The 27701-nt window shown below is 44.0% G+C and overlaps 1 protein-coding gene across 2 annotated transcripts; it reads left to right on the top strand.

Annotated features, from left to right (window-relative positions):
- The first annotated feature begins 1736 nt into the window (after positions 1-1736).
- Positions 1737-25988, top strand: LOC135386018 (leishmanolysin-like peptidase). Of its 2 annotated transcripts, XM_064615720.1 has the most exons (18): positions 1742-2005; positions 2311-2411; positions 2581-2611; positions 2709-2791; positions 2870-2987; positions 3533-3711; positions 4936-5041; positions 9074-9168; positions 10057-10174; positions 10296-10403; positions 10499-10575; positions 14124-14234; positions 15144-15276; positions 15397-15486; positions 23762-23831; positions 24315-24448; positions 24528-24680; positions 25523-25988. In XM_064615720.1, exons 1-18 carry the CDS (start codon positions 1862-1864, stop codon positions 25679-25681), a joined length of 2010 nt encoding a protein of 669 aa, XP_064471790.1. In that variant the 5' UTR covers positions 1742-1861; the 3' UTR covers positions 25682-25988. The 2 variants fall into 2 exon arrangements, with proteins under 2 accessions (XP_064471791.1, XP_064471790.1); XM_064615721.1 differs by lacking the exons at positions 23762-23831; positions 24315-24448; positions 24528-24680; positions 25523-25988 and adding an exon at positions 17376-19431 and having other exon boundaries at positions 1737-2005.
- Positions 25989-27701: the final 1713 nt, after the last annotated feature.

Below are 27701 nucleotides of genomic sequence, written 5' to 3'. Positions count from 1 at the left end.
CAGGCTGCGCACCGTGTAAATGAGTGGCAGGCGCTCATTATTTAAATAACATAATATTTAAAGGACACGTGTTTCGCCGTGTTTGCGGCTCGTCAGCCCTGGGTAGCTGCGCATCGTTCGGGATTGGCAAACCAGGGGTCACTCAGCGAGCGATATACACCTGGGAGGGTGACTGAGCACTCCTCAATGCCACAGTGCAAGCCAGTGAATTATAAAGAGAGGAAAAAAGCCATTAAAAAATAAGAAACCCAGCAGCTACCCAGGGCTGACGAGCCGCAAACACGGCGAAACACGTGTCCTCTGGTGCTGTCGCATCGTTCCATGAGTATCTGTTTTTCTACGTGCAGTCATAGAAGCCATCTTCATCTATAAGTTTGAATTTCAAACACATCTAGCGTCATTTTTCTTATTTTTTAATGGCTTTTTTCCTCTCTTTATAATTCACTGGCTTGCACTGTGGCATTGAGGAATGCTCAGTCCCCCTCCCAGGTGTATATCGCTCGCTGAGTGACCCCTGGTTTGCCAATCCCGAACGATGCGCAGCTACCCAGGGCTGACGAGCCGCAAACACGGCGAAACACGTGTCCTCTGGTTCTGTCGCATCGTTCCATGAGTATCTGTTTTTCTACGTGCAGCCATAGAAGCCATCTTAATCTATAAGTTTGAATTTCAAACACATCTAGCGTTATTTTTCTTATTTTTTAATGGCTTTTTTCCTCTCTTTATATATATATACATGGTGTCCCAGCTAACTGCGACCATATTTTTTAGAAATATATATATATCACTTTTTCTGAGATGAAATCAATTGTAATATAGCATATATGCTGAAGGGCACTCCTTAGGAGGGCATTAGCGAACTCCTAAGACAATGTCTTAATTAACTTTCAATAATAAACTCTTTAATTATAAAAGTTCCGAAGTTGTCCCAATGAGAACATCTGTTCTTTTCGGTCACCTGATATCGTAGCCGTTTTCAGGACTAAAATCCGTTCGGTAGATCGTCCGCAAAATATTCGTGAAGAAACACCGTTTTTTTTTTTCGTTGCGCATCTTCGGAGATGCGTCTTTCCTTCACCCCCAATGTGAGAAGGTCGGAAGAGCACACTGTCGCCTCTGCCCTGGACGGCACTGTGATCCTGAGAATGTGAGAGGGTGCGATTCCGGCGCGGATCTAGGGGGTGGGGCAGGGGTCTGGAACCTCCTCAATTCCAGACTTGAACATAGGGTTCAATGGACAAAACCCAGCATGCACCTGGCATTGTCCATAGCAGCCCCCCCCCCCCCCCTCGGGAAAATGCAAGGTCTGCCCATGGTGCGATTGATTCAATGTCTATATATATATATACACAGATACTTCTTTTTTACATATATATATATATATATATATATATAAACATTGAATCGCACCCTCTCGCATTCTCTCAATACGATGGATGCGCCGCAAATTTTAACAAAACAATTATTTTTAAGCGGAATTTTTCTTGCACGCATATCTAATTGTGTGAAGAAATTGAGGGGCATTCATATTCACAGCTTACTGATATTCAGGAAGTGACCTTAGAGGAGCGGATGGCGTGTAAAAAAAAGCAACAACACTATGCAGGGTAGAGCAAGGTAACTCTGGTGACCTAGTTTCGACGCCCGTAAGCGTTTGTAGGTTTACAGTGTGACGCATCATGTGTCGCACGACGTCTTTTTCAATTGGACTTGGTAGTCATTAGCTTTCTCGTTCCTCTGAAATGTTGATGACATGTGTGTCGCGTCTAGTTCGTAATCCAGAGCAGTACTGTTGGATAAGGACATCCAGACTGCTCGATGTGACAGGACTGGTGACAGGCATCGAATCGCTATCGCTATCATGTTTTTTGTCAAAATGGTTGCGGGTGTGAAGTTAAAAATTACAAGCTCTCCACAATGTGTCGTTTATTTGTTAGTGTTTTTGCCTTTGTTAATTTCTGCAGCGTCGCACGGGTGCAGTTATATTCCACCAAATCCGGAAGACGTAAGTTCCCTTTCCGTTCAAGGTAACTTTGATCAAAAACCACTCGTTCACTCTGTTATTGCGCTTTCGCGCTGCCTGTAAACTGGTTATTTATGTGCTACTCTCGAGCGACAACAATGTTACGTGTATGCCATGCAAACCACTGTGGTTTGGAATAACGACAACCTATTTATACCCGAAGAAAAAATTTAAATTTACGCGTTCCTTTTTAACGAAGTTGTCAAGTCGAGTAAAGTCTAGTCTAACGTTTGCATCTATTACTGGATATCTTCGAAAAACCCGTTAAACGCGCTTCGATATTGCAGGTATTGAATCCGGTTCACCTGGAGCAGGCGCATATTGTAAGAAAACGAAGCATTAGCCAACCGTTGCGAATAAGGGTTATTTATGATGCCAGTGTTTATGGGTAAGTCGATCAGTCCTTTTCCGCTTGTTTGCAAAGTATTAATCCTGACTCTGACTGTTAAGCAGGTAACATAGTTCTGAATAACACTACAAAAACGACGTAATTGAAGCATCTATTAAGTGACTGCATTATTTCCTCACCATTGCTAACCGTCTTCTGTCAACTACAGGTTACCAGAGGAGAAGTTTGTGATAATTAATGTAAGTTGAGTTTGGACAACGCAACACTACATATTGGGCGTCTTGTTGAATGCAGAGGTACCGTGGTTGATCTGTCCTAATGTTGCATACCTTTCAGGACACAATACTTCCTTCTGCTCTTGCTTACTGGGAGAGGACACTTAATGTTAGGCCAACAAAAGTCCCAATCCGACTAAACAGGTTGGTCACATTACTAAATGCCCTTCTTCTGGTGAAAAGCTGCAGGAGTTCTTCCTACATTTACCTTTTCTGTTGCAGGAAGTGCAAGAATAACCAAGCCTTCTCGAGAGACCACGAACCACACTTGTACTGCAATGAATACTGTGAGAAGGTTACAAGCTGTGGGGAGGTTGTGGTTCCTGAAGAACACCTAGAAGTAAGCTATTATTTGTAATATTTTCTCCGGCTGTCACCAATGTCCAGTAAGATACTATGCCCCGACACAACGTGAGAGCTATACTGTCACACACAGAGGCATATCCCGACAGACAGGGAGGGTGTTGCTCGTTGTGTTGATGCACACATTTTACGTGTTTGTGAAATATGTTGTAAGTGTGGCATCTACGACGAGTGTTTTCGAATCCTGATCTGTCTTCAAGCAACAACAGATGCACTACATTGTAACCTGGAGGCATCATATGCGCGCCTAAGCCAATCACAAACGTATTTAGGTTTCTGCGTGGAGTTGGTGTGTAGGGTGTTGACTTGTCCTAATGTATACCTGCATTCACAACTGAGGAATACTATGTACCCCTGAAGTCCGTCTGTATATTTCGTGAAAGAAAAGCAGACAAAGGTACACTTGGATTGGTTTTCTGGTTTATGAAACTCTCCTCGGCCTCCTAAGTCTAGCATGTGTAGCTAGGCGTGAGTAAATAAGTAAAGTAATTTTGAAACTGCTGTTTTCTGTATGAATTGCAGCCATGCCGGACATGTGACCGTACAGGACGTTTGTGTCGAACTGTAAAGGGCACAATGGGCCCTGGTATTGCCAATGCAGACTTTGTATTTTACATCTCTGCGATGCAGACACATCGATGCTTTAAGGGACAGACTGTAGCTTATGCAGCTCATTGCCAACAAGAAGCAGCCACTGATAGGTGAGTACCTATACTCACCTGACGTACGTACCTCACTGTAAGTGACATTGTGCCTAGTCCATAGTGGTTTTTTCTGTGACCGAATGTGAGCAAACCAAATGTGTGTCCAAAAAAGCCAAATTGCAAAATTGTGCTGTTCCTTGAAGGTGTGGTCTGAAATATTGGAGACAAGAAAACATTGAATGCGAACACCTCTGACGCAAGTGTGTCTGGTTGGGTCATAATTAGAGCCTGAAGTTTTCGGGAAATATTTTTTTCTAAATTCGGGGGGTAAAAATCGGGTAAATAAACGTGTGCGCTAAATTCATGCGAATTCGGGTGAAAAAACTTCCATTACGCTAAAATCGGGGGAGAAATCATGCTCAGTTATTCAAACTAACTGTAGGGGTTTGGTACAAACGGTGATGTAACTGAATTTTTCTGCCAAACAGGTAAGTTGGTGCATTCCTACAGACATCCCAGAGTGGGCAATTTGCCTGGTAAAAATCGGGTTTCACCCTAAAGAGGCAACCTTCAATTCGGGGAAGAATCTGGTAAAACCCTAAAACTTCAGGCTCTAGTCATAATGCCCTGTGATAGCTCCGATGTCCAACTAGGCAATCTCAGTGAAATTGGGGGTCCTGATGCACATTGGTTCTGTGGAGAGCTGTATGGTTCCAATGCCATGTATGGTGCTATGCACATATCCCCCCTCCCCCTTGAGATTCGAGGTCACTTGTAAAAACTGTCCACTCTGTAGTCGTAGGTCGGCATGATTTTATCTCAGATGTCCTTATTATATGAACCCGCACAGTTCTTAGCGTCCGCCTCCAAGAAAAAAGAGGGGTGAGGGGGGTTGCATGCTTTGCCCCCCCTCCTCTTCGGAAACACATTGCTCCCCGTACGTCATCCTGCCACGCCCCATTTCTAACACTCCCTTGAAGGCCCCTTATTTACCCTTAGGTATAAGCGTAACACATAGGGCGACCTGACAGTGTTCCCACCTATAGTTTGCCCAGAGGCAATCATGAATGGGGTGGCATTTATTGGCAGAAAAAAAAGGAAAAGAAAAAAAATAAGTAAATAAGAACAAATACAGTGAGGCTGTTGGGTTGTAAGTACCACCTCTGTAACTGGAGCTAGTTACGAAGACCAGTGTCAAGTATATAATATCGTATAGTCAAATATACTGTGCTGTCTAGTGAGAGCCACTTCAACAGAGCCACTGCTTTCTTTACCTTCTAGGCCAGTTGCTGGACATGCCAATTTATGCCCAGATTCTATTTCTACTAAGCCTCAGGATATGGACACACTCTTGTCAACTGTTAAACATGAAATATTACATGCTTTGGTGAGTGAAAAACCTTGCTCTAGCTTGGATCACAGTGGTTCGTACAGTCTTCTTTGTGGCATATCATACGAGCATGTCAGAAGGGTTATTGGTGTATCCCGTATACGTAGGGTTCTTCGTTTTCGGGTTTTATGATTTTTCAAATTTGAGTGGGAAAAATCGGGTGCTATTTACGCACGAGAATTCGGGGAGAAATCGGGCGCTATGATCTCTGTTTGATATGTCATCGGGGTAATTTTAGGGTGAAACGAAAGGCACATGAAACAAGCTACCTCTGTGACACTGGGACGAGAAACAAGAATATTTATATTTCCGCTCGGAACTGGGGCAGTGAATGACCGCAATATTCAAACACTTGCCCGAGCTCCACAAAAGCTCGTCTTTGACTCCTGCCGGACGGGATTATAAAAGGAGGGCAAATAGGTTGTCACAGATAGCTCTCTTTGCTGATATCATGATTAACTTTTCCGACGGTTTACAGAGAACGACAAGTTCAAGAACCGCAAGGATTTCGGGTAGATATCGGGTTTTACCCGAATTCTTGAACACTTGTTCGAGGGGGAGGAGGGGGAACTATCGTGAGAAATCGGGTTTAACCCGAAACTAAGAACCCTACGTGTACATAGGGCCTGACTTTTTTTCGGATAATTCCTAAAAACACACAATATTTATCCCCAATCCAAATGAGCGATTTCAGCGTTCAACCTGATTTCTCCACGGAAGTTATTTACGTCGGCTGCTCTTGGCATCGCCGTTGACGCTACCGACTGACAACCTTGTCGTGAAGAAGTCAAAACTAAGGCTGTTAAAATTTCATTTGCTACCATTCAGCAAATATTGACATTATCGCAATGTGGCTGATCCAGATTTGCTGACCTGATCAAGAGTTTCTCGCTTCCCGCTTGTTTCGCCTGGATAAATGCTCGCCGTACCTCACGTACGTATGTGAGCTTCGTAGGTGCAGCTGGTTTTGGTTGCTTTAACGTGACATTAACAACGTTGCTTTAACGTGCTTTACGAGTGTTTGCAAGCCTGTACAGTTACTTCCGATTGGAGGCAGTGGTCACTGTGGTGAGTTACCTGTGGGCCCTAAGTCGGCTAAACCTTTTCATCAGAAGGCGACCGTGAAGGATGCACACTCATGCACGTAGAATGGGAGCAAAGCGAAAGTTACGAAGGGTACTATGTCTCGGATCAACGAGCTAGAGTTAGCCGAAATGAAAGCAGGTTAGCGGTTACAGGTGTATCTAGCGACCAAATGGCAAAGAAGTGCAAGGCATTTGAGGCCTGGAGCATAGAGTACGAAGCGCTAGAAGTTGTAAACAAGAAGGCATGCAATGAAGATTGATGGAGATCCTAAGAGGAAACTGTACGGTGATTTGGAACGCCGCGAAGGCCCGGTATCCCAAATGCCTGCGATATATATCCCAAATACCAGTTGCGATGTAATGAGGTCGTTTTCAAAGAAGGTATCCATACAATGGCCACAGCATTCCAGCAGGAGCGAAGAGCTCTCAAAAATGCACCTCATGATGCAGGCAACAAGGAAGTGCATCAGTGTTAGCACATATACGTCACAAAATAATAGTGAGGCTGAATGTTAGCATTTCTAAGGTTTGTTATTATAAAGATGACATATAGCAAAGGGATAACAACTGTGTGTCAACTCGATGACTAAACACATTCGAGCAGACTGACCTTCCTGGTACCTTCCCCCATGCAGCTTTAACGAAAGGGGTGACAGTGATTCGTGTCTTCTGGAAGTGATCTGGTTCAGTGATTCATGTCGGAGCCACCTTGCTAGGCATGCCCAAGTGGTCCAGTGGGTGGTAGGCAACCTGGAGGAGCATCTCGACGGAAGTTATTGACACAGCTTTCAGAAAATGCCTTAGTGAGCCGCCCTGTAATGTTTCTGATGTTAGCCACCCTTCTGTCGAATAAGTGATATCCATTTTCACTGCATTAAAGTCGCTTTTGATTTTGTATCTGCATCACTGGTGTACCGCACAAATCAGTCGTGTCGTCTTGCCCGCGGCTTCTCTGTCGGAAAATTTTCACAATCTTCCTAAAAACAGGTCCTACGGCTTACCTGTGGTTTGGCTTATACGCGTGAAATTACGGCATCTCCCATCCACGATTTTTTCGAATGTAGATGGCGCCACATGAACATCCAGGTCTCAGCCTGGTGAGCACTGTAACCAGTACACTTGTTAAGAGTAACTCCATTCTCAACGGGAGTGTGTAGTCCCACAAGCTGTAGCCTCCTTGGCTTTTGAGGAGGCTTTTTTTTGGCTGTTTTGGGTTCCCAAGGTCAACGATGCTAAATAGTAAAGGAAGTCCCCAAAGATGTATTCTTCCTTATTGTTCCTTTGTGGGCTTCATCTACAGATTTTTGTGGGGGATGTTATCATGGTTTTTCGTGTTTGACTTCTTGGACGCCGTGCTAAAGCCAAGTGCAAACCCTCCCCCCAGTTATTTGAATCCACGTGTTCTGTTTAGTTCACCTGCGCTTATAGTCGAGCATGTTTGAAGGGCGTGATTTACATTCCCATAAATCATTGTCAGTTCAACTAGAGTCACTAAATAGGTGTACATATCTCTATTTAGTAACTCTAGATGTACCAAGAAACAGAAGCACGATTGCGAGAGTTTGAGCGACTTGAAAGAAATTTTCATTAAATCAGTGTTCTCACAATAAAACATTTTGCAGATAGAATGTTTTCACAGAGCTAACTGCGGTGCACTGATAAAAAGTGTGTGATGTGATGATTGATTGAATGACGTATTGATTGAAAGAGAAAGAATTTTTAATATTGAGACCCAAGTATTTATAATAATCAACATTCTTCAATAGCCTACACCATAGACTTCGGTCTATTTTCAAAATACCCGTATATTTTTGTATATGTACCACCAAAAGGTGGTCGACATTATCTATTATAAATAAAAAATAAATAAATCGTGCTGTGAAATGATACATGTTCAAGAGTCTTTTGTGACTTACTGAGGAAATTGTAAATGAGGTACAGTTCAACCAACCTCTAGGTTTTCTAGTACATAGACCTATCAGGTGCCCATTTCAGTACCCACCACAGTTAGGACTGAATCCTGTATCTTCAAGTACTGATTTGTCCCCCCAAAATGTAGCACTCGAAAGCATCGAGCCCTTACTTTAATCATAATTAATGTGCGCGCTCACAATGGAAGCTTGGATCTAGCATGGCACGAGCTTGGCTGGCCTAGGTGCCCTTGCTTGGCATGAGGTTGGCCAACAAGCTCGTTCCGTATTCCGGATCTGTTCCTTGGCCATCCATTGGTCGGCCTACGTCTTCCTGACATCCTGCCAGCCACGTGGAATGGTTGGCCAAGAAGGTTGTTTCTTTCTTGGCTCAGTACCTTTGACCGACTAGCTGCCAATCATTGGCTGGCCAGCCTTTCGCCAGCAGCACTAAAGTCTATATAACAATATTTCCCTCACCATATTCAATACTTAGTATGAAAGACACTCCTATAACCGTCATCTCGTGGAATTCACTCAATATCACCAAAATTCACACAACTTCCATTGGAAAAGTGCCAAGGGTGGACTATGTGCAAATAATAGGTGTTGATGTTTTCTGATTTCAACTGATTGCAAATTCCTTTTCCCTGTATGAATGCACGCGTGTTTTATTTGAGCGTACTTAGTAATAAACTTTGTGGGAGGCTTATGGGCATTGCTGTCCATAATACACATTTCTCTCTCACTCAAATGCCCTTCACATACACACTTGCTAGAATTTGTGTGAAATGGTTCACGTCAAGCACATCAACAAATATTTTTGAAAACCATCCTCCTCCAAATACTCACAGACAGTTAATAGACAATGTTTAGATTTCGAGCAGTACTACCCAATGTTATGGTCTCTCATATTTTCCGTGCCCTTGCAATGTAAATTCTGGTCTTTCTACGGCATCCGACAAGTCCTAAGAGTTTTTTTTTTTTACTAAGGACACCAACGTGGTAGTAATTTGCATACTGTCATGTTCCAGGGTTTCTCTGTGAGCCTGTATGCATACTTCAGGGACAGTAATGGTTATCCCCTCACTCCCAGAGAAAGGAGCGGAAAGCCATCTGTAAACAAGGAGTAAGAGCATCAACTCTGCTCTCCATTGTACAGCGACAAGCAGAGCGTTGAACCGAAACCAAAATTAACCGTTACTTTTAGCTGGAACTGAACCGGAACTGAACAATAATTACTATCACCATCTTGAAGCTGAACTGGAACTGAATCGATATAAAAGCTTCGGTTACCGGTTCAGTATACCGGTGCGGTTCGGGTCGGGGTGTGCCGCCTGTAATCTATCCCATTGTCTGGTGGCGGCATCTGTTTTAGGTGACATAATACTCGAGATCTAGCGGTCCATTCGGTAGCGCGGGACATACAACACTGAGGGTGAAGGAAGTTGTCCTCTCACCGCCCCTTATAGAAGAAACGCGTTTTGTCATTCCTATCTTCGAAAGTTTGCAGCACCAGTGCATTGTAAACATTGTTTGCCATATGAAGATGCTACGTAAAAAATACGTTCCACTTCCGGATGATGTGTGACCGTTATACCGGATATGTGTTACCGCTACCGTCACGTTGCTCGGGGAAGGGATGCAATGGGGTCCTGTTGGTCAAAAAACAGAAATAAATGCATAAACAATTTAACTAAGAGATCTTGTATCATTTTTAGTGGCTACCTATAATTTGGTAGCATATTAGAACCTCGAACCGGTTCAGAACCTGGTTTACAGCCTCTGAACCGGTTAATCAAACCGATATGTGAACTCCGGAGCTGAACTGGAACCGAACCTTTATGGCCGAACCCAAACCCAAAACAAACCGAAGAACGTTTCGGTTCGACGCTCTGGTGACAAGTTCTCATTTTGGGAAAGGATATTGTAGCCTCCTGCATACTTTAATGGGCATCTGCATCTACATCACAGATGCAGGTATTACAGTAACCTGCTGTAATATAGACCTCCTTAGGTTGCAGACACACAAGTGGAGCGATCGAGTTATGCGCAGAATAGTGCGGCATAACTGGAAGATTCGTGGCCGCACAGTACCCAAGACCTCCTGGATGATGGTGACTCCGCGTGTTGTGGTAGGTGTCATAGCGATATCCGGAATGAGTGAGTCTGTGCTGCCCTCTCAACAGTAGTATTGGTGAAAAAAAAAAAAAAAAACGACAGAAAAATCCTTAAGGCTGCATTTTATAACTACAGGAGGAAGTCCGTCGTCATTTTAACTGTTCGTACTTGGAAGGTGCCGAGATGGAAGATCAGGGTGAAGATGGCACAAAGTTGACTCACTGGGAAAAAAGGCTTTTCGAGGTAATGCGGGCCTTACGTTTCCTTGTCAAAATAATGTAAGCTTGGCTTACCGTTTTCTTTGTTTATCCACAATGCTTGTATGGTCTGCTGTACAGAATGAAGCAATGACAGGAACACACACACAGAACCCTGTGTACTCACGGATTACATTGGCACTCATGGAGGACACAGGGCAAGTATTTCCTTTAGCCATCAATTCCTTTCTTTTTTTTATATATATGTTTTTGTTTTTATATATTTATATAAAAACTTTATACAAAATTTATTTTAAAAAATAATTTTTCTTCATTTAATACTTTACTGGCTTCGCACTGGGCTTTCAGAGGTGAGTCACTCACCCTGACGGGAGGACATCACGTTCCACGTGACCTTCCGACGCCGCTCGCTCAAACGTCGCCCACCTACGCATTGCTGATGAAGGCCCAATACGGCCGAAACAGCTGTCCAATGCTGGTGTGGCGACGTTTGGGACTTACAAACATATGTTCAACGTGCAGCCAAAGAGCGTATGCTATTTTTCTTGATTTAATACTTTACTGGCTTCGTACTGGGCTTTCAGAGGTAAGTCACTCACCCTGACGGGAGGACGTCACGTTCTACGTGACCTTCCGACGCCACTCGCTCAAGCGTCGCCCACCTACGCATTGCTGATGAAGGCCCAATACGGCCGAAACAGCTGTCCAATGCTGGTGTGGCGATGTTTGGGACTTATAAATATATATATATATATATGATGCATATTTGTGTTTTTGTTCTACATGCTTTTTCGTGGATGATCTTTGTCCATACAGTACTCTTGCAGTATGGCTTCACGAGCGGCCTGTCTGTATCTGTACCCTGTTTGCGTTAGTGCTTGTCATGCCACGGGCCGGAACACGACAGTGTCAGGAAGACCAATTACATGCGCATTCTGCACAATCAATATTTGCGATTGAGCATGAAAAATTCTCACGGGAATCCAATACCCTTTCCAAGCACTTCACATTGGGTCTGCATTTTGGGACGCGTTTTACTATAGAGACTTATTTTGTGTCTTCTTAGATTTGCTTTTTTTGGACTTCGTGTGATTGGGATCCAAGATAACCACAAGATCAGACTGGCATTATTTTGTGGGTATCCTTTATTTGAAATGTAATACACAGGAGTCACTATTGCTCTTATTTATCTGAGGTGTGTAGGGTTATGGTCATATTTTGCGAAATCATCTGTTCCGTGTGAGTGTGTAGCATCCACCAGACACGGGTGTTCCGTCAGGTAAAGTACGTACATGCTATTTCTTAAATGTTCATGACCAGTAAAGTCACATTTCAGCAGAGATGGGGAAGTTACCATCCAAAAGGGTCTAGTTTCGCGTTACGTCATCGAGCTAAATAAGTAACTAAGTTAGAGTAGCCAACTTTCACGTTCTGAAAATGAAATGAAGTGAGAAATGAAAGTTCTTGCTACCATGCCGAAATTAATTGCTGGTCTTCCCGGTTCCTTGCAGTCTTCACTTGAATTTGCGTCTCACATTCTCTCCAACTAGTATCAAGTGCTCATTGCCCAATTTCTCGACTGTGCATTTAAGGCTGCTTATTTTTGAATTGAGAATTTTGAATTTGAATTTATGAATTGAGAGACCACAAAACATTTATTTCCAGCAGCTTATTTTGCAAAATGTGGCTTTAGTTTGCAAAAATGACTTCGACAGACACAGAAAATTCTGAGAGGTTAAGTAGTGATATGGGGTTTTTAAACACAACATATAATCTTACGAAGCAGTCGAGAGCATCTTCGTTGTTTTGAGACCATGAATTTCGAAATCGGAAATTTCGCAACCAGGAATATGGAGGCCCTCCCCAAAGGAGCGGTTCCCTTTCATTGGCTCCAGCCTGGAAACACACATGCATGTATTACATGGGCTTACTCAAATGTCTTGGTCGCTAAGAATTCGCTCAGCGTCCATCCGTATACTCTCCTTGAAGGAAAAAGGATACAATGGGTTACACTTTTCCGAGGGCAGATTCTCAGTTTTTAGTGTCAGTGACTTATCCAGACCCTCCTACACCACTGCAACACCCCCCACACTAAAGGAAAAAAAATGTTTGGCAACACCCCCTACAAAAAGGGGGCTTACTATTTCAGCTCTAATGACATAAAGGTAATTATATGTAAAGCTGCTACGACGTAACTGTAATAATGACCCCCCCCCCCCCCCCCCCCCCCCCGCCCCCCGCATGGGATTCTGGATAAACCACTTCAGTGGTGTATTGCATAAAAGAACGGGAACAAGAACATATGTCCAGCGAAGGTGATCTCTGGTCGCTGAATTCGTTCATGATGGCTGTTTCGAATGTCAATAAGCATAATGTCACACAAGAAGTCATGTGATACTGAGTGACGGGCCACGATATATTGCAATGCCGAAGCTAATACCTCATGCACCATGCGCGGAAGACAAGACGGTCATACAAAGCCACATGAACGCACAATGTGCTATGCGCTCACTTAGCTGTCAACAACGGGCGCAATGTTGTGCAACAACCCTACCGCGCAAGTAACATGTCTCCCGCTGTTCACATGCGACAGCAGTGGTCAAACGTTTCATCCCTCGCTTTCCTCCTTCCTTCGTGCATCCTGCTTCCAACCAAGAGCAGGCTGACCACACCTTCCTCCAAGCAGCATACCCCACCTCCGCTTACGCTTTCGCCGCCACTACCAGGAAACCCATGCAAACATGGGCAAGGAGGACGCCAACGTCACAATCCATCAGCATCCGGGCACACCAATGTAGCCTTCCTCAGAATTCAACTTCAAAACCCCATCACTGACTTCAGCTTCAAAATCCATCACTGATTTCAGAACTATCATAGGAATTCAACTTCAAAACCGCGATGGGCTCTGAAGTTGAATTCCGATTATGGCCTCTGAAGTCGGTGATGGGGTATGAAGTTGAAATCGGTGATGGGTTACGAAGTTGAAGTTGGTGATGGGTTCTGAAGTTGAAGTCGGTGATGGCTTCTGAAGTTAAAGTCGATCATTGGTTCTGAAGGTGAAGGTGAATGATGGGTTATGGTGTGATGGACTCTGAAGTTGAATGATGGGTTGTGATATGATGGGTTCTGAAGTTGATGTTGAGTGATGGGCTTGTGATGCAATGGTTTGTGACGGGGGTGTGATGTGATGGGCTTTGCGGAAATCCAACCATGATGTGATGTTGAATGAATTCTTGGGCAAATGCCGACCTATGGTCGGATGTAGTTCCCAACGCAACCTCTATGGTAGTATTTTTCTATTGTTGGTCAGACAAAAGTTTTGCAGTTGTTCTGTCATACTTTCTATGTCGATGAATCGTATCTTCAGCAGAGGCAGAGTTGTGAGGTCAATGAAACAGTGAATGAGAGGGTGTTCAGTTTTTATCGTCCATAAAAGTCGACACAGTAAAGATGCAGGGGACAACTGTAAAACCCGTGTCAGACAAACAGTAACACTCGGTCGGCTGTGATGTGTTTCACCAGCTGTCTGCAGCCACGCCCCTGTATTTTTGGACATGCAGGAGCCTGCGGGACCTTTTTTTCCCCCCCACGCAACCAGGGACCATTTTTCCCTACACCCAAGTATTATATAAATAGTATATATGTTTATTACCTGTTCTGATGCATTAATTTTTATTTCTTGCAATTCAGTTTGTGGAATAGGATGCTACCAAAACATTGAGAGCTTATTTTCTCTCTTCCGTAGGTGGTACATTCCAAACTATGAACAAGCTCAGTTGCTGGAGTGGGGGCATAACCTAGGATGTGACTTTGCAACGAAGAGCTGCAAGGAATGGATAGACAACAGACGAGCTAGGTTTGTTTGTTCTTGCAATCCAAGTGTCTAATCAACCACCAAAAGTAGAGTTCATAAGAATAGCTAACTTGCTTACCATTAGCTGAAATGTATGTAAGTTGAGGCAGAGCCCCCTACTTACTCCTGCAAACAGAAAAATATGGAACCTTGATGCCCTTCCGTCTTTCCACATCTAACCACAGGTGTGCTCCCCTCGATGCAATGCGTATCTGTTCTCTATAACTGCATCTATGCAACCTTGCTACATTGTGGGTATACCCAGGACACTGCAGGGCTAAGGCTTGTTCCTTGCAGGCTCGTAACATTTTTCTAACACTACATGCACATAACTACACCAACCAATGTTGGCCTCGCTTGACTGATTTGTAATGAAGGCTGGGGAATTGGTAGGGAGGAGACTTCAACAAGTAGCATTCCTGCTGTTTCCTCCATGATACTTTTAACATTATATACTACAGTTTTTGTGCTAATGAACCAATAAATCAAGTCAAATCAAACTGGCCATGCCTTGCACCTGCAAGCTCTTGCAAGGAACCATGTTCTTGCTAAAAATGCCAATGAAAAGCATAACTCCGTTCTCCCTTTTTGTCACCACCGACCAGTGGGATACGGAGCTATATAAACTACAGTGTTAAATAGAGTGATGAACTGGGCTGTTTGGTGGAGCATAATTAAAAATAGGACAACCCCGAGTGCTACAATGTACTTTACGAGTACTTCGAAGTACTTTACTAGGTACCTTTGTACTTTACTTTGAACATTTGCAACAGGGTACTTTGTACTGTACTTCAAGTACCAATGTTTCCAGGTACTTGATACTTTACTGTAAGTACAATTTTGAGGGAATTTGCCCATCACTGGCACCTTGCAGTAAAGTGTTGTTTTAATACGATCATTTTGTATATGAAGGGGACAGAGCATCCATCCATACTGTGACAAAGTGAAAAAGGATCCCCTGGAAACTGAATGCACAGACAGCAGAGATTCTGTGGCTCTTTGTAACCTAATGAAGCATGAAGAACAAATTGATGATATGTTTCTGGTAAATATTTTTATGAATATAATGCATTTAATTGCCTTTCCACACAGTTAACATGTGCTGTCCTTGGCACTACTATCTACCTGAATAAGATGTCTCTGTCTCTTTTCTTCTGCTCTGTAGAACTTTGATTACATCCCTGGTGTACCTTCTGCCAACTTGAGCTGGTACGGAGGATCTGTTGTCCTTGCTGACTACTGTCCCTATATCCAGGTAATTCAATTATTCTTGTGAATTTGGTATGGTGTGTCGATGCACACATCAGCATGGTAGTAGCATCTTGTGGTTGCACCTCTACATGTGTAGACTGTACTAACTGAACTTGTGTTAAGGAGTCCAGAGAACAGGCGCCTCCATAACCAGGTTGTTGTTGACACAGTCGGAGTGTTGGAGAAGGATGATTAGACGTGCAAATGACATGAGACTGGACACATGCTCAACCTCAAACCCAACAAAGTAAATTTACTACACCGTGAAACACAAGGATAACTAACTCAGTTTGACGCTCACAGTTACACCATCTCAAGGTTACCACACAGTCTGTGGTACACTTTCTAGTTCAAGTTGCCGCACAGGCTATAATTAGGGCCTGACTTTTTAGGGTTAAACCCGTATCCGCCCGATATTTACCCCCCGAACGAAATCTGTAAAATTTGGGTTTAACCCGAATCTACCCGAAAACATCTGGGTCGCGTGGCACACTCATAAGCGTGCATTAAAATAAAGTTTGATAACATTGCTAAACATTAGTTCCATGTTAAGACAAATTTTTATTAAACAAAAAGAAATCACCCGAATACACCCGAATTCCTGACGACAGAATATGCCGTAACGGGATTTAACCCGAATACACCAGAATTTTCAAATGTAAAATATCACCCGATATTTACCCCCCGAATTTGGCCAAAAATAAAACCCGAAAAAGTCAGGCCCTAGCTATAATAGACTTTCTAAACCAAATTGCCATGCAGACTCTGGTACACTTTCTAAGCCGAGTTGCCACACAGGTTCTAATAGAAACAGTGCAAGTTGTCTCAGAGGTCTTAACAAGTTCCAACCAAACTGCCAAACAGGCTATTACACAAATATAAAATTTAAAAAAAATCTTGAAAGAAAGTCTTATCTGAGGGCCAGGAAGCTCTCAGAGTTGGGATCGCCGATGTCGTGGTGGTGTTCCTTCTTCACTCCTCGATGTCTTGTTGTCACACCTCTCCACACTTCACATTGAAGCCGAAACAGACTTTGAGGTAGTTACACTTTGAACATATATCTGATGTTACATGGCCTAGTCCCGCCTCCAAAATACTTCCTCGGCAGATTACCGTTCAACCCCTTTTTTTTTTTTCGCTTGGAAAGCGACCTCTCTGCTAGAAGTCCCAACGTCTAGTCTCGCACTGCCAAAATGTCAGTTTCTTTAAATAACATTTTTGACAGACAAAACAAAACGACAAAAAAAAAACAATATCTTAATTGAAACCACAGGCTACCTGCACCTGGGCTCTCCCCGCCTTCTGAAAATCCCGTTTGCTAAACTTCGGCATAGTCTGGCATGAAGTGCCCGCACCTTTCGCTGAGGCGTCTTTCACCCTTTTGTTCGTCTGCGGACAAGCAGATGTCTTGTAGGGGTGTTTTGGCTGCTAGTAGTCGTCCAGGGCGAATACTAACCTCCCTGTCCCCCACACTCCTTCCAGCTGTACTTTGGAATTTGAATGCTGCTTATAGCCCCTGTTGCTTCGTGGTGCTAACACGGAATAAAAAAATAGACTGCTAGTAATTCCGCTGTGAGCGTATGCAGTCGTCACTTACCGCTCCTATGCGACGGGGCCTCTGTTGTAACTATCCTCTTCGCCTGCCATCAGAGAGAGAGAGACTTGGTGACTCGGCTCTGAGTGTTCGCACTTGCAGTGGACGCACTGTCGTCCCAGTTAATAAATGTAGTATTATATATTAGCCTGGCCTCTTCATTCTTCATCACCACCCTCATCATCACCGCTCCACCTCCTCACATGGTACAGTCAACCCTAGAATCTCTGTTACCTCAGTAAACCTGCCTTTACTAACAGAGATAGCAAGCCCCACGCCAGTTATTTTTGCTTTCACAGTCCTTTTCAAGCGATCTCATTCAAGCCCAATACAAGCCAGCCTCCAACGCCAGTCTTATCGCAAAAGCAGCCAAGTCACAACTTCACAACAGCCACAATCATCAGCCACAGGAATCAACGGTTCAAGATGGACGCCCCTCACATTTCTTCGAGAAACATGGTTCATCTCCCTCTCCTGGCCTCCCAAGACCCTTCTCACCCACTGAGTAAGCGTAACATTGCATAACCAGGTGCAACCAAAGCCCATTCGTCGCCCGTGCGTGCGCCTCCACAGCCTTACTTAAGTCGCCGTTCCCTGGACTCTCACCTTCCCCTCAGCACAATGGCATCTCTCAAGAATTGAGATGCTGTATCCGGTGTCGCTCAGCTTGCCGACCTCTCGGACGAAGCAATAAAACAAGAAATTCGTCGTCGCGACCTCTCACAACATGATCGTCGAACTGCACTGATGCATCGACTTTTCCATCACTTTCAAGAACAATGAGATATTTGGTGTTCAATTTCAGCAACAACCCAGTCTAGAGAGGAAACACAGTCTTCACTACTTCAGCCTACGGGAACTCTACAGCCATAGCACATCACAGTGCACATCAGGAACAGGTTGTTCCACCGCACACACCTTCAGTATCTTCACAGTCATCTTCAGTTCGTTCCGTAGCAAGCACGTCGCTTCAGGTAACGAAAACAGACTTGTCACAGTCCATTCACGTCTTCGAAGACAATCGCCGAAACTCATCCAAACAATGGTTGAAGGAACTCGAGCGTACACGTCACTCAGCACAATGGTCTGATGAAGCCCTAACCTGATGAAGCTGTAAGTAAGCTTCGCGGAACTGGTCGTAACTGAAAAGACGCCCGTGGGGAAAGACATGATGATTGGTCATCTTGGAAGACAGCTTTCCAGACACAATTCAAGGATGACTGGACTCTCATAGAATGGCACGCTAAATTAGCCGACTGCACCGAACCTCCACGTCAATCACTCGACAGTTACACCTTCGCAAAGCTCAAGCTCCTCGGTGATGTCCGGTGTCTGCGACCCAAAAGCAGCAAATTGAGTATCTCCTCCAAGGACTTCATGACCACAATATCATGGCAGCTATTGTGGCGAAGTGCCCAAAAAACTGTTATAGTGGCTTCATTGATATGGCCACAGACCTTGACAACAGCTTCTTAGGAACCCGACGTTGTTTATCGACCTGCAGCCCACAGACAAACTGAAAATCGTGCATCTCAGCTACAGTTGACTCCAACTGGACAACAGCACCAAGTTGATAGTAGTTCTACAGTTGCCACTGCTTCCCTTCAGTGTAACACAGGATCTCAGTTCAAGCCTACTCGCAACACTAGTTCCAACAATGCTTCCAACCATCGTCAGCGTATATCTGACCTACCTACAGCTGAACAGGAACGGAAGTAGAGACAGATATCCAAACAGCACAGAGCCCCAGCATTTTGCAGCGGCCAGGATATCTCGCAAGCTACCTGTTACAGATGTAAACGACTTGGACACTTGGCATCCAAGTGCCCTTGCTCGCCAGCCAGCCTTACTCTTTCATACCTGCCAGCTCTCCTGGATTATCCGGGAGACTCCCAAATTTAATTCAGTCTTCCGATTGTACGGATGCACCCTCCAATCTCCCAGAAAATTGGGGACTTTGGCTTTTCTTCTCTCATTTTCCTTTAAAAGTTGCGCAAACTTATTCCTGAAGAATTAGATAGCCTGTAACACATGTTTCGCAGCATGACCATCCATGGCTGGAGATCGCTGCAGATCGTGTACATGTTTGTTGATCGTGCATTGTGTCCATGATTCTTGAGGAGACGTGCTGTCGTCAGTCCAACCTCGTACGATAGTTTCGTCTCCTCCGATGGCACACTCCAAACAAAAGGAATACTTCCTCATGCGTGCCACATGCCTTTTCACTGGTTTTCTGGTTGAGCACAACCAGCCGCGGAGCGTAAGTGACTGCTGTCTGGAAGATGTTCCCAAAATGTGACGAAGCGAAGTGACGGACGAAGACCGCTGCCATCATCGGAGAAATGGCTGCGCAGTGCAAAATGCAATGTTGGAGAGCCTGAGATGACGCGCCTTCGCAATTACGGTTGATGGAGCAAAGATTGCACGACAGTGCGTCGCACAGCCTCACCCTATAGCGGCTACTAATGAGGTAGAGGAATTTCAATACAGTGTTGTCCAAAATCATTGCGTCCCTCCCCGTCGCGTTGCTGGCAGCCTCTCGAATTTTGACTTTGTCAGGTTGGCAGATATGCTCATTTCAAGCTCCACCACAGGCCACCCAGCCTGAGCAGTCGCATTCAGTCGCTCTGCATAGCACCCCAACTGTACTTGATGGTTCCCAGCTACATTGTTCCTTCTTTGAGGCAACCATTGCTGGTGTTGGCCAATATGACTCATTTCCAGACACAGGCTCCAAGATAACTATTGTCTCTCAGTCACTCCTCCCGGCCTAGATGATTTTTTCGTGGGTTCAGCCTCCACTTCATGTACTCGGTGGATCGTCAGTCCTCCCCGTCGGCACGGCGTACCTTGGCATCACCATTGTACCTGAACCAACGTACCTGCAACACACCCCTTCGGGCGCCACTGCTGAAGCGCATCAGAAGATCGTACCTCGCATGGCAGATGCTGTCGTTCTGCAAAGTTCTTGCTTTGCCTGCACTGTTGATATCCCCAAATCCAAAGACTGTCTTCAAATGGATCCTCTGCCTTCCGAGCAGGAGCCACCCTGGCAAGCCTTTCACCAAGAATTGTGCCCGTGCGAGCCTGAGATTAATGCCACCTCACAGTCCTCTGTCCAGCCCACTGGTGTTATCTCAACTCCAGTCCATAACGAGCGTCCACAAGCCTTTCTTGGAGCTCAGCTATCACACAGCCAATGGTCCGAAGTTCAGTCGGTCTTGGAAGAGCATCAATCCAGTCTTCTGCCGACATGAAGATGACATAGGTCACTACACAGGTCTCCAGCACCGTCTCCATGTCAGCTGCTGTGAAACTGAGCTACTGCTGAAAGTTGTTGTTAAGCAATGTGTCTGTCTAGAACTCATCAAGTTAGATATGCAAATGTGGTATGGTCAAATTTAATGGTGTGTGTACAGCAATAAATATACATTTCTCTGTTGCAAGATGCTAAGAACATCCCAAATGTGTGGGCTACTCCTATGTATTCAGACAGTTCTAAAAACTGCCCAGCTTGCTGGAAGATAATGTTGGTTTATCACAAAAGGACATATGACCCCACACCAATCACTTTCTAAAATTTTGAGTGTTTCCTAAGTACCTGTTGCAGATTAATGTCGTCTTTTTTATTTTTTAAATATCATATGCATAGAAGACAAGAATGATGAAGTGAACTCTGTCCTTTAGCATTGAACAACGCCATTGCTCCTCTCAACGCCTCTCCTCCTCTCATCTCTCCTCTCAACGCCATTGCGTCTCCTCAAGAAACATGGACACAATGAAGTACACATTGGAACACCATTGCTACACCACAGCCCCTCGATCGCTCCTCTCTGCTCCGCTGGTACGGCCTGCCGATGTGGGGAGAGAACAATAGAAAAAGCGTGACGAGGGAATCGCCACATTTCCACGCTAGGGGCGCGACAGAGCGGGGGTTCCCCGTCGGATTTCTACGTTGCTCCTACGGGGTTTCGACCTTTAAATCGCGTTCCCAATTAAGCGAATTGCGCACAGGGATGTAAAATATCCCAATTTTTTACTTTTGTACGATACAGATTCATCAGAGAACATTCGAGAGCGAAATAATAATAATATGCCGTGAACGATAACTCAAACGTTTCTTTCTTTTTAATTGTTTCCGGGGTATAACTTTACCTACCTTCTTGCGTGTAATTATCATTTCATCATGTGATTGCGGTTGTGTTCGCTTGTGCTGTCCTGACTCATTGATGTGGAATGAGGAGTCCAAACGTGTGTCGTTCGTGGTGCATTGCGTCACTTTTCTTGGACACAATCCTTCCCCGCCTTAAGTCATGCACTGTAATGCAGTGCAGACTACACTCCGGTGATCACTGTGACCAGCTATGTCGGGTATTCTTGACAAAGCTTTTGCGTCCACTGCTTGCAAACTGGGCAGGTAATGTGACAGCATCAGTGGAAAGGATAGTGAGCTACATACGAAGGCCACTATCTAGGAAGTTTCTACGTTTCTAACTTTTGCTTGTAGTTGTGTGAATAGTATTTTATATAGAATTACATAAATTTGATTAAAAAGATATGACAGCAGGGTTGATGTCGTTTTTGCAGTTGAGTTCTACGACCCAGCGAACATCCTCTGGAAATGAAAAAATGGCTATTGAGACTTCGTGTTTGTGTCTGTCCTTTCGTGTTCCCTAGTCTCGGGGTTTTACATTATGCATTCTCTGGAAGAAAGTATGTAACTGCAAGATGCCTGCACTGCCTGAAATTCATTAATTAACTCTTTAATTAGGGAATTTCGGGCAAAAGTGAGATGACAGAACGGGAGACCATCCTTGTTGAAACTGCCTCCATCACTCCAAATCACGTGGCCCTCTCACGTGAAATGAGCGCTGTACTCCCAGCTTTACCGGCCGCCGCGGTTTTAGCTCATTTGTATATCAAAATTTGGGGATGGACATTTTAACGTGTATGTTTCAGGATTTGTTAAGCGTGAAATGACTTGCAACTAGTTTCCCAATCTGCCATCTCGCTTTTGCCCGAAATCCCATATTTAAAGCTAATAAATGAATTTTAGGTAATTAGTCATCTTGTAGTTGCACACTTTCTTTGATAGGATGTCCGCCTGGCCGCGGCAAAACGACATCTATGCTGATCTCTGAGCCTTTTTATAAAAATGCTATAAAAGTTAAAAAAGGAAACCGGCCGTTACAGAGTTACTTCATACATGGTAGCATACGCATTCCCGTTTTTCACCTTCTCCAAATGCACTGCGTAGAGTGGCTGGCATATGATGCCTCTCGATCGTAGTTTCGGCTACTTCAATGACGTTCATTCAGCGTTATAGCTGGCACGCATACACAGTTAAACTGCACGAGGAACCAGCCGCCCTGACGCACACGAATTCGCCAGCAGGACACCTTGCATGCCGCTAGCTTTCGGCGATATTTACAGGAGGTAGCGCACAGAAATCACCGTAAATGTTTGATCAGCTTCAGGAATTTATCAGGAATTTATATTTACCAAGCGAAGCAGAGAGAGCGATCGAGGGGCCGTGGCTACACTGACCAAGATAAAGTTATGAGGAAGTGTCTGACTGTCCTCTTGGTCTTTTCTTGAACACCTGTCACTGGCAGTTCAAAACATGTTCAGTGTGCCTTTACAAGGCACTATTGTGCAGTGCAATACAAGAATCCAGTCTACAGCTTGCGAACTGTGTGAACAGTAAAATGGCTAAAATGCCACTGCTGGGACAAATAAAAACGGGCACAACACCGGGCGCTCTACTTCAACCAAATGAATTTTATTGCACAAGATATCTATTCATGCCGTTATCCTCACCCTCTGCAGAAACTCCCAAAAGGTCTGCAGTTCACCTTTATGTTGATTTGTTCCGTTTATCTTTAAACTCTGGTATCTTATCATTGTGCTCTACTGACGGCTTGCTAATGCATTTTTCTCCAGCATCTAAGAATAATCTGACTTCACTATTTATAATAGGCTCCCAAGCAAGGTTGAAAAAAATCCGGATATTTTTAAAAAGATCCTAACTTGATCTAAACTATACAAAAGTGTGAACAGTTTGAACTTCAGCACATAGCTAATGTTAAAATTCTTTTTGCCTTTCATGGATGAACCAAGATCATCTCAAAATAAAAATGGAACTTGTGATTAAGAAATCAGAGCTATTTGAGCCCTCATTTTAAGGCACACCTGGAACTGAATGCTCATTTGTTTACCTTTGTGGTGTGAGCACATACTTCCCCCAGTCAATCAAAAGCGTCATAGAAACGTCGCAGTGACTTTATGCACAATGACCTTGCGATCTTGTCGGGGGTGTTACGTGTGTGTCAGTGTCTGTAACATACAACCAACATCTTTATGTCACATTTATGGTTTCTTAACACACACACACTCCTAAAAGCCCAGAACTTCCCCCCACTCCAAAGAATCTACATCTGTTTGCCTTCCCTGCATAAGAAACATTGTTATTTGAACATGCTTCATACAGTGCATAAAAAAATGTTTTTATTTTCAGATTGATGAAATGGTCAATTGAAATTGGGAAAATAATATTTGCACGGTCCTATTTATTTAAAATGATGGGTTTTGTGTTTATATTGCAAACTTCATTTTTGTGTTGTCATTTCAGTGCTACTTGAAATGTAGAACACTTGTAGCTGAGTCCTTCATTTGCATTTTTCAGGAATTTACTTGGAAGTCCAAGAATACCGTTGTGAGGGGCTCTCATTGCCAGTTTCCAGAGAACAACCCACGTAAGTACCATTGTAACCGATAAGCATAATCTGAGCATAATCTAGGCATGTGCTTAGATGAGCGTGCTTACAGTTGATCCCACTTGTAACAAACTTTGTTGTGACCAAAGTGCGGCGCTGCGCCATCTCTCGCAGTCGTCCCCGATTCTAACGCGCACCCCTTATTTTCGGGGAAAAATAAATAGATAAATAAATAGTCGAACAAAAAAAAAGTGTTAGTTAAGGTTGTTGTTATATTCGAGTAAATATACTCAAAGCCCTTGCATTACACCAGTGATGAACAACGGATCATTCCGGTTTCCAAGGCCTCCGAATGATATCTGTGGCACATTGTCATTGCTCAAATTTATATTGTGACCATCACGTTGCACTCGCACACCGTGAGTGTTTCTTAAAAGACGAGCTTGTTTAGCTTGACATCAAAATATTTCCTAATAGTACCTGTACACTAACTACTTCTTTTGGTGGGTGGTGGTATAACAGAGGAAGAGAAGAACTTTGCTCTCGAATACTACGGCCCTGGCTCAAAGTGCTTCAATCATAATAAAGAGATGTGGGAAGAGAGAACGTGCCACCAGGTGCGCCAGTGGCAGCACTGGGGAAGTGGATGCTACAAGGTATTGTGCAGCCAGTGCATTGTCTCCAGCCTGTGTGCAGTTGAAAACTCTTACAACCAACGCAGCATTTATTTTTCAGTACTCCTGTGCAGATGGTCGACTCCACATTGATGTAGGAAACTATACCTACACCTGCTACCATTCTAAGCAAGAAATTAAGATTCAGTTGCTTTCTAATGGCTGGCTGCACATCGGAACCATAGTCTGCCCCTCTTGTCATGAAATATGTGCAGTAAGTGACAACTTTGTTATTTGAAATGCTACCTCTGTAGTTTTCTGACTCCACCACAGTTAGTGCAGGTATGCAGGTACTGCTGACATTTGCCTTTTGATGAAATGGTACTGCAGTCCACATGTTCCTGTGGAGCGTAAGGGCTCTATTCCTAACATATACGCAGAAGAGAGTGAAAGTATACTATTCCCTTTGAGAAATGCACACTCTCTTACCTATTGCGCCTTTACCTCCTTTTTTTTTTTTTATATAATAAACATATTCCCCCCCTCCCCCATACCTATTGGGGCTGTCCTAGTTCCTGATGCTTGTTCCCGCATGTTGCTGCCTATTAGCCCATCTGTGATAAAATTATATTTGTCTGAATAGAATTTATTTCCACAACTATTCCAGGTATCTTACTGAATTTCAAACAATATTCATCAGGAATGCCGCACCTACATGGATGGCAGTACTACCATTTTCCACAAATCCGACACATGGTCATAAGTAGCAAGAGAGGAAGTAGAAATAAGTGCCACTCGTTGTATGAGATAGGCCATTGAAAATGCATGGTGTGAGATATTGCTTGGTTCTTAGTTTTCTCTCTACATGACCATAACACTTGCAAAAAATTTCGATGAAACTTCAGGCAAACGGCTACCAGTCTGCAAAGTTCGGGGTGGGTTCGACCTCGTCCTGTATTTTTTACTATGCGATCGAAATGTGTAACATTTGCTAGACTAACCCTGTATACACTGACTTCCAAATATGATACAGAGATGCCTGAAATTGTTTTGTCACATTATTTTACAGCCATGGCTCTAAGTATAGTTCATACATGTATTTGTAACTTGTCGCAGGGGACTGGCATGGAATGTGAAGCGGATTTAATAAAGGCTAGCTACATTCGTGCAGAGAGGGCCTTCTACAGGGACCAACTGCAGTGCGCCGCACATGCCGTGCGGCAGCCACTCCTGTGTGTGTTCCTATTCATTGTATTACTATTCAGGATAAGCTAGTGCAGTGGACTAAGGGTAGAGCTTGGAGCATAGCGAAGTCCACAGGACTTCTACTCAAAGGCCAAGTGGCTTTCAACAGCCATCCTTTGAGGGATATTTGTGGAGAAGACGGGGAGCTATGATTGTCCTGGGAGGCTAGCCCAGCAGCACCCCGCCAAGAATGTCCTTAGTGACGAAGTGCAGCTCAAAACAACAGCAGTGTTTATGGAAGTACTGTCTTTGGGCAGGCGACGTTGAAGCGTCACTCCTGGGGCGAACAGAATAAATACTGCAGAAGACTCACAAAGCCTCTGCATTTTCGTGGTCACATGTTGTAAATTCTGTGATATTCCTAGCAGCTTAGCTTACGTTCCATACCGTACTGCCAATAGGTGATTTTTTTTTACATTCTTTTGTTGCATATTTGCTGTACAACATGCAGCATGTGCAACATGTCGAGTGCATTTAGCACTGTTATTGACACAAATACAGTGCTTCTCATGTACAGCTTGGGACAAAAGTTTACGGAACACAGCACTTGCGTATTTCTTCATCACAGCGGTCTCGTGCTAGCTATCAAGGGGAGTTCAAATAAGAAACGGGTGACCGGTTATTCTGTCCATCTCCTTGTATGTGTGTCCGCTCCTGTTGGCTGCTTGGGTGTCACCCCAATGGACAAATGCGAGACCCCGGTGTTCCGTAAACTTTTGTCCCAAGCTGTACCAACAACACGTTCAGTACCTGTGTCGAATATATTGGGACACAGAAAAAAGAGAAATTAGAGCTGTTGTGCTGAAGTGAGATTCTTTTTTACTGCTCAAGCATCTGAAAGTGTTGACTTCATTTGTACCTTGCTTTGAATGTGTCAGGTCCAAGTTTATTCTGTTTATCTCAGCTGTAATCTAAAAACCAGTTTCGCCAACGGGCGAGATGACAGTGGGAAAGTCCACATTTTGTATGTTCTGCTGCCAGTGTGTGGAGCCACGTGTCCAAAAAATGTCAAGAACTTATGGGTTTCCGCTCAACTTTCGTAATCCTCACCTTATCTGTAAATCTACTTCCAATTATTAAGATTATTATTGACTCTGTAAAATTGGTGATTCACAGTAAATTATACGGCTCATACAACTTTGTGGAAATGGCTCTGGCTTATGTGTTTGGTTCCAACTAACGAGGAATCTAAACCTTACAAAGTGCCGTATTTTGATTGCAGCTAGTAGCAGTTTCTATTGAGGCGTTGACATTTGACAGGTCCTTGACATTCATCTTCATTGTAATTTTGCATCTTAGAGTTTTTCTAAGATTTTTGCACTGCATCAGTACTTTAGTCGGTGTCAAAGAAAACAGACCACTTTGATTGTTTTGGTTAAAAAATCATGTTTCATCTCGCAGAAGACGCCTTTCGTTCTTCTGTGTTTCTTTATTCCTCTTTTGGTGCTGTGTCCACATGACCATGTAGCAAATAATAAGCAGATATGTCTAGTGCAGTGTGAGCAGTGCTGCACTTTTTATGTGGCCACGTGAGCTCATCGATTGCACTCACTTCCTTCACGTTCCAATTTTGCTTGGTCTATGTTAATGCCTTGTACATATGTGTATATATGTATAGAACAGCATTCCAATGTGTTCATGATTGCTTGCAGTATGTTATGATACGAGAGAGCAGAATCTTAGGCAAGTGCTGTTTCATCCGAGGAATAAGTAATACACCGCGAAACTAGCAGGTGTCCTTTCTACAGTACTCTGTACGAGCTTGTCCCTATACACATGGTTCCCACTGGCAGTGGCGTCACTCGGGGGGGAGACGCCAGAGAAGGGTTGACACGCAGCACCAGTAGCTCTCTTACTCTGTGGCGACATGAGGAGCCCTCCGCGAGCACATCCTTTTTTTTTCTGCGTGAGTATGGTATTGTTATGCATCGCGTACCGTCTGGTATGAAAAGGGACCCATTATGGGGGGGGGGGGGGGGGGAATCCAGCTCCCGTGGGCATTGTGGTTATGATGACTGCTTTCCACGCCGAGACTGGGAGGTGACACGGG

The sequence above is a fragment of the Ornithodoros turicata genome, chromosome 2 (genome assembly GCF_037126465.1).
Source record: "Ornithodoros turicata isolate Travis chromosome 2, ASM3712646v1, whole genome shotgun sequence".
Taxonomy (NCBI): domain Eukaryota; kingdom Metazoa; phylum Arthropoda; class Arachnida; order Ixodida; family Argasidae; genus Ornithodoros; species Ornithodoros turicata.
Note: the sequence above shows the minus strand (reverse complement) of the source record. Positions and strands in the feature narration are given on the sequence as shown.

What these genes read in the sequence shown, in the direction of transcription:
- LOC135386018 (XM_064615720.1), top strand. Translation starts at nt 1,862, where the DNA reads ATGTTTTTTGTCAAAATGGTTGCGGGTGTGAAGTTAAAAATTACAAGC. An exon ending in AGAAGTTTGTGATAATTAAT is followed by an intron (nt 2,612 to 2,708) that starts GTAAGTTGAGTT and finishes CATACCTTTCAG; the next exon opens with GACACAATACTTCCTTCTGC. An exon ending in GGGAAAAAAGGCTTTTCGAG is followed by an intron (nt 10,404 to 10,498) that starts GTAATGCGGGCC and finishes TCTGCTGTACAG; the next exon opens with AATGAAGCAATGACAGGAAC.